This window comes from Sinocyclocheilus grahami, unplaced genomic scaffold (assembly GCF_001515645.1).
Source record: "Sinocyclocheilus grahami isolate Dianchi unplaced genomic scaffold, SAMN03320097.WGS_v1.1 scaffold2233.1, whole genome shotgun sequence".
Taxonomy (NCBI): domain Eukaryota; kingdom Metazoa; phylum Chordata; class Actinopteri; order Cypriniformes; family Cyprinidae; genus Sinocyclocheilus; species Sinocyclocheilus grahami.
Window position 1 is genome coordinate 53,875 of NW_015507412.1, and position 7,110 is coordinate 60,984.

The 7,110-nt window shown below is 36.9% G+C and overlaps 1 protein-coding gene across 1 annotated transcript; it reads left to right on the forward strand.

The window, feature by feature from the left end:
* Positions 1 to 188: 188 nt before the first annotated feature.
* Positions 189 to 1,704, forward strand: LOC107574451 (uncharacterized). The gene is made up of 2 exons (XM_016260887.1): positions 189 to 218; positions 599 to 1,704. Exons 1-2 carry the CDS (start codon positions 211 to 213, stop codon positions 1,620 to 1,622), a joined length of 1,032 nt encoding a protein of 343 aa, XP_016116373.1. The 5' UTR covers positions 189 to 210; the 3' UTR covers positions 1,623 to 1,704.
* The last annotated feature ends 5,406 nt before the right edge of the window (positions 1,705 to 7,110 follow it).

Here is a 7,110-nt window from a genome sequence, read left to right on the forward strand (position 1 = left end):
CATATTTTCTGATTTTTCCAAGGTGTCTAATGGTTTTTATAGTCTTAAAACGTATAAAATCAAGGAATTTCGGAATTGGGGTTTTCCGAATAGTGTAAAATCGGAACTAAAGTTTATATTGTAGTTTGTCACATATCAGTCATATCTAGAATTAGTGATATGATGATGCTTAATATGTCTGTGTTGGTCTGTGTTGCAGGTTAAGGCACGATGAAAGACATTGGGCCTCATTTACGAAACGAACGTACGACAGAAAATTGAGCGTACGGTCGTTTCAACGCAAAACTTGGAATTTATCAATATGGACGTGAGCGGAGTAAGATCAATTTCTCTTTAGCGAGATTACTTCCTCTTTTTGGCCGGGTTTCGTTTCTCCGTGTCGTAAACTCTAGGGCGAGGCTTCTAAACCGGGTGTTTTTAGGGGCGTGATATTCAAATGACGATAGTTTTCTGGCGCCACATTTATCAACATGCGATCATTCGTACGATGAGATTGGCGGCATACGAATGTTTCATAAATCACACGTGAACTCTGTCGTAAGTTGATTTGTGCGCACAGATCTGCGCTCGTTTCTACGTTAGATTGATAAATGAGGCCCATTATCCCCAGAAGCAAAACTAAAGGTGTCGACATCTGTGCAGGGAAAACCTACACGTATATAATCCGCTCTGATCTCGGCTGTTACATGCAAACGAGTGATTTAAACAAATGTTCAGACCTCACTATTTTCAGTTTGCACCCCTCCTGCCAAAACGGAGACCATTATCTTGCTGATATGGAAGGCTACTTTTACATCATTAAGGCTAAATCGTTCCGCAGAGTCACTGATCTGTCAACGGATGCTAACGCTGTTGTTCAAGACCTTGATCCCGACTTCCAACATGGAGACCACTACTTAGGCATTAATAAGTTCTTTGCTGTCATTTTCAAACGTAGGGGAATTTGCAGACTAACATCTGGCCTGGGTAGCATCTCCACTGATGTAAAAATCAATTTGAACCCTAAATCCAGCATCGGACTCTATTACTGGGGTCTGTCAGAATGCTGCTGCTTCCTGAAGCCAGTCTCAGATTGGGGAGTCGAATACTGCAAAGGCGCCGACCTTGAGAAAGACGATGGTCTTGTGGACTATTCTGTTCACCCTGATGTTGTAAACTTCCTGCCTGGCGGTCTGTCGATAACTAGAGGTCCAGCCTTTGGCAGGTGGGAGAATATTAAAACTATAACTAACGACAGTGACACACCAGTGACATGGCAGAGAAAAATCATTAAGAAGATCGGTTACAACAAGGAGAAGATGACACAGATGACACACAACTGGAAGATATCTCCGTCAGTCTTGATCTATTCTGGAGATCTCACAGGGTTAATTGCAAAATGGCAGTTCTCCTTTTCTGCAGAATATGGAGGTGCACAGGTGTGCGCTACGAAGGAAACCTGGAATGACGCGACCGATGTAGAAGAACTGCTATCATTTGAGCTGAAGCCACACAGGAGTTTATATCTGTGGCAGTACAGACTGGGTCTCGGTGATGAACCGGTGTTGTTCTGCCGTGATTTAATAATTAGCAACGAGTCGAACCCTCCAACTGAAGTCCCACTGCCACCTGCAGAACCATGAGAAACCATTTCATCTCTGAAGATAATCACATGCTTTAGTTAAAGGTTTTTAACATGCTTTTTTAAAGATCATTATTTTGTGTATTTGGTGTAACAGAATATGTTGACATGCTTTAATGTTCAAAAAACACATTATTTTTCAAATACTGTACATTATTGTAGGTCCTCTATGCCCCGCCTCTCTCAAACGCTTCGTTTTCTACAAAGTCCCTCCTCTATATCGTATTGTTTTATATTGAATAGAGCATGAAAACATCATCGCATCATAAGAAATTTAGATACAATGAATTGTCTATCATATTCAAAATGCTTCACTCATTTCAAACATTTTAGTCAGGAATTATAGTTTGGGAAAAACCCAACTAGTAAATGTGTTTATGTTTATGTCACAATAACACGTGAACTAATGCAAAAAATAAACAATATTTACTCATCAGAATGATCTCCTCCGCTGGATGAAGCGCGCGTCACGTCTTTTTCTTCTTCTGAGGTAAATTCTGGCTTATTCCTCTCAGCGCGTCTTCTTCCAGAAACGAACCGTAGATGAACTTGACTATCCTTACGCTTTGTTACATTGGGCGTTTAAATGTGTGCTCGTCTCACGTGGATATTATCATATGAAGGGCGTGAGCCGCGTGTGGGTGGGATCACATTAGAGATAATGAGTTTAGACGGGAAAGACTGAACATCGTGTTTGTTTCATACGGATTACTTTGTCACAGAATATTTCTTTTCGATAAGACATACTTAATTTAAAAGTAGACATCCCAATCTATAGATATATCTCTCATGTCTCTGTGTAAAGTATTCACAGAGTTTCTGTTCATTTCAGTGACGCGTTTCAGATGGATATTCACAGAGACCAAGAAGAAGACTGAGAACGCACCCTGTTTGTTTTCTTTATTTTACAAAAGCACAAGGTTTTGTTGTTATTGCGAGTTTACACAAATAAAAGTAGACACTTAACAGTTTCGAACGATATAGAACACTTATTTGTGTGACCAAAATCAACAGTATTTTTAGTGTCTCCTGTACTGATCTTAAAAAAAGTGAGCTGGTTGCGCCGGCGCGACCGTTGACCCCAATGAGTTAATGTGTGAAAAAGCTATATTTACTTAAATTTTGTAGCTTATCATTAATTAATTACATAAGCAGTGCTCCACGTCAGATGCTTTAGTGCTTTCAAACAAAGCAACATGCAGCATAACATCACCAACCCATTGCTTGACCTTGACTTAAACAGACTCCACTCTTCAGCATAGTGGTGACCAAAAACAAACAACTGTAAAACAAAAACAAAAAAAATCTGTAGTTTTTACGAAAACAAATACAGAAAAATGCTTTGACATTTAAAACAGTTTAGAACATTGGTCTCAAACTCAATTTCCGACGACAAAATGCTAAAGGTGTTGTCGCTAGTACAAGGCAGCACCAAGAGAGTTTGATAACACTGATAATCGCTGAATCACGGGCGAGTTTGATTTTTATTCTTTCTAGACCACTTGGCATTTTTATAATGTTTGAAGGTAGATGGCAAAAAATGTGCATGCACAAGCTAAGATTTGCAACAGCAAGATTTGTAAAGGTATAAATCAGATTCCAAGTGTGAGAAAGAAAAAAAACAAAAAACATTTGCAACATTTTACTGTTCTTCGTAAGTGTAATTCGTGTATTGTGAAACCGCAGAAAAATAAAGATGAAAAGAATAAAGATCATGTGTATTTTGTGTTAGCATGAAACTGCAGTTTTACAGTACATGAATTACACTTATGAAAAACAGTGAAATGCTGCAAATCTTTTTTTCTTACACTTGAAATGCAGTTTCCATGTGTACAAATCTTCTCTTGCATTTGCTAAATGAATTTATGCTTGCAATCTTATGTGCACTTTCACAGATCTTACCTTGTGCGTGTTAATCTTTTTGGCATAATTTTACCTTCATAGAACAGTATTTAAATGTTTCAAACAGCCATTCATATTTTTGAATTTGCCCTGGTGTTTATCACAGTATCAAATATTAATTCCTTTATTCTATAAAAAATTATATTTATAAAACACTTCACACTTACACATTTGATGTTAGATAATGATTGCATTTTTTTTCTTGTATACATATATTGTGTATTGCTTTTCAGTAAAACCTTGTTAAACCTGCTAAGAGGACAAAAAAGGTTTGTAACTTAATATAATGTGATGAAAAAAAGTAAGTAATTATCATATGAAAATGTTATGCTGTCATACTAATATATAGGCTGTGTCTGGTGTGCATGTGAAAAGCATCAAACTGACATGACTGAGAATTATGTTACGACTTAAATATGATAATAAAAATAACTACAATTGTAAGTGTACATTATTAAACAAGAAATATGAAGTAAACAGCAGAACTATTGAACAATTGAATGAATCAATTGAATGAATCAATTGAAAAACATTTACATATAAACAAACAAATCAATATGAAACAAGCACACAAACTAAGCAACTGAACAAATGATCATTTAAAAAAGGAAGAAAAAAATCCTACCTACACACAGCTACTCAAATTTACCACAGAACTTTATCTTTTTAAATTCTACTCTTTGATGCTTAGCACCCGGTTGTTGATGTGTTTAATTTTCATTTTCAGTGGCAGCTGTGCCACAAGGTCTTCGCGGTCTCCTGAATGCATTGCTTCTGGAACAGTGTACTCTTCGTAATCCTCTCCCAGAAGTACAATCACACCAGTTCCAGAAGAGACTCCTACCACCTCCACCGTCTCCTCAACGAGTCGCCTTTCTGAGTTTTTACAACCGTATTTAAATAAGCTCTACATTACTTCTCACTTTGTCTCTCTCACTTTCTCTTGAGAGAGACTTGATTTAAAGAAATCATGTCATGCATTACACTGTGTACCTTTACAGTGGTGTGTGTGGAAGAATTGAATTGTATTCTTCCGTTGTGTTTGGTGTTGGGTTGGAGGTGGGTCAGATCCACAGTGTCTCCGTTTAACAGCTCGGTAAGGGCCTCATCTCGCCATAGAGATACCTCGACTGCTGTTGATCCGCAGTTTAGCTTGAAATCCAGGACGGACACGTTTCCAAATCCTTACCTCCTGCAACTACAAATCACATGACTAGAGGTTACATTGTTGATCGCTGATCTTGACAGCAGATGAATAGTAACACTGTGAATCAAATGCAAACACGGTAACGAACCTTCAAATATTACGATGTTGTATCTATTTACAAGACAAAAGATAAAACTACCGTCATTCCTTTAGCTTTTTATTGTTCAAATTGTTGCTTCATGTGTGTATCTTTAAAAACAACAGACGTTGGCCACAGTCACAGTCGTCTCTGATAGCGGACTAAAATTTCATAAAGGCCGTTATAACGGTTAACTCAAGTTAACTGAATTAAGAGGGAGCTCAATTCACCAAAGTTTAAAACCACATAAATCTAACATATACACATATTATAACATTTTAATTCACATGGAATGGATGTAACTCTCTTTACAGAGCACAAAACCAACTTTTATACACTTATAATTCATCAGTATTATACAAAGCTATGTTGCATAAACAAAATGGGGAAGTATTTTATGTTTTTATTTTTAATCACGTACCTGAAGAGGAGAGGAATAATGAGAGAAGGAAAGAGACGGATACGGGCTTCCTCAGTGGCACTTCATCACGAGATGGTTCGTCACGATACGATATAATATCGATTCTCATACCCAGCGATACGATATTTGACGATACCTCAAAAAATTCTACGATACGATTCGATTCAGGAGTATATCAATCCATTTATCAATATTATGTACCTACATATTATGTATCATGCTATATTATGTCAATATTTTAAACAACCATTTACATTTTTATTAACTCACAAATGCAACCAAAAAATACAACATGAACATTTATCTGAATTTTTCCACATTCTGTACCTCAATTGGAACATTCACAACAGAAAAATAGGCGTACACTTTTTTTTTTTTTTTAATAAAGAAAAATAAGCAATTGGGAAAAAAAATAAAATCAAGTCACAGTCAAGAGTCAACAGTGGAAAAAGTCTTTCAGGCTTCTGTGCTAAAATTTGCAATGTGTAAAACAATGTAAATTATTAGGAAACAACAAAAACAAGGTACTCCAGTTGTGGGAAAAATACATTAATGTCGATAAAATAAATAGAAAAAGAATAGAAAATTAAGCTTTTAAAACTTTTTTTGTTTTTGGCTGCTACTATGAGCTCAGTGCTAAACATCTTTTCTACAGATAACCAAATTACTAGCAATAGCAGAAAATAAATACAATAGAACAAATTAAATAAACAGTGCTTCTCAGGTAGGTGTTAAAGAAAATTTCAGGTATAGAAATGTAATAATCAAATGCAAAATAGCACTGCAGAGTCTCCACTGTATACATTAAATATAGTTTGATCATTATTAATGTTACAAAAGTTATTCAGCCAGGAGCAGCGAGCACTACTTGTATTTTTCGTTGACACGTGCGTTTTCTTTCTCAGCTGTTAATGTTAAAACATAAAACATTGTTCACCCATGCACAAAAAAGCTGAAGAGAACTCAATTCAGTGTCCGTGCGCTGTCTGTGTGCATGCGCTTCAGATACGTGTGCAGCACTGCACGCAGAAAACTTCTCACACAGCGCTCGACAGCGCCGTCAACTATCCCGAGCGTCTTTTACGCTCGCCTTGTGCCTTTATACTACAGATATCGATATTTCACATGTGACATCGATACATCGTATCGTTAAACATTTAATCGATGTATCGATCCATGTCGATGGATCGCTATACCCCTAGAATGAAGCGCATCTCGAATGTTTTCTCTTATGAAGCGAAGACATTTGACAAACCATGGCTCATGGGTTGAAGGTGCTTGAATTCTAACGTATGTTTCATCGATGGCTCCTATTACATTTGGAAATCCAGCAATGGTGAAAAAATCCATCTTTACCTTATTCAAGGTAGAGACATCAGTCGGATACAGTGGAAGTCTGCCTGACAGCACACAGGAAACTATTAATGATCCTTGATGCTGTAGCCTTGTGTACCCCAATTAAGTCTGCAGCTGCATTAATAAAACCTCTCCATTTCTGCCACAGTTTCGGGCCTCAGCTACTCCTCCAAGTCAAATGCTAATTGTATTTCTTGGCAATCGCAGTTCTAGCAGATCCTTTTCAGAAAGAACTTCCAGTGGATTTAAACTTGAAAAACAACAACAACAACAACAACTCTTTCTCTTCTTATTGCATGTTCATAAAACCAAAGATTAAAATTTGCCACAACACAAGACAGACTTAGCCATGGGGTAACTTTTTAGTCTTAAATTCGACCAGTCTAAGATTTTATACAACTGACTTAAAAAGTAAAGACTAGTCTTAAAGAAAAGATTAGATGACTAACTTGTCTAAATACTAAGTCCAAGTCAGTTTTATGCAACCGGCCCCTTGTTTATTGCATTGTTGTCCTGACATGAAG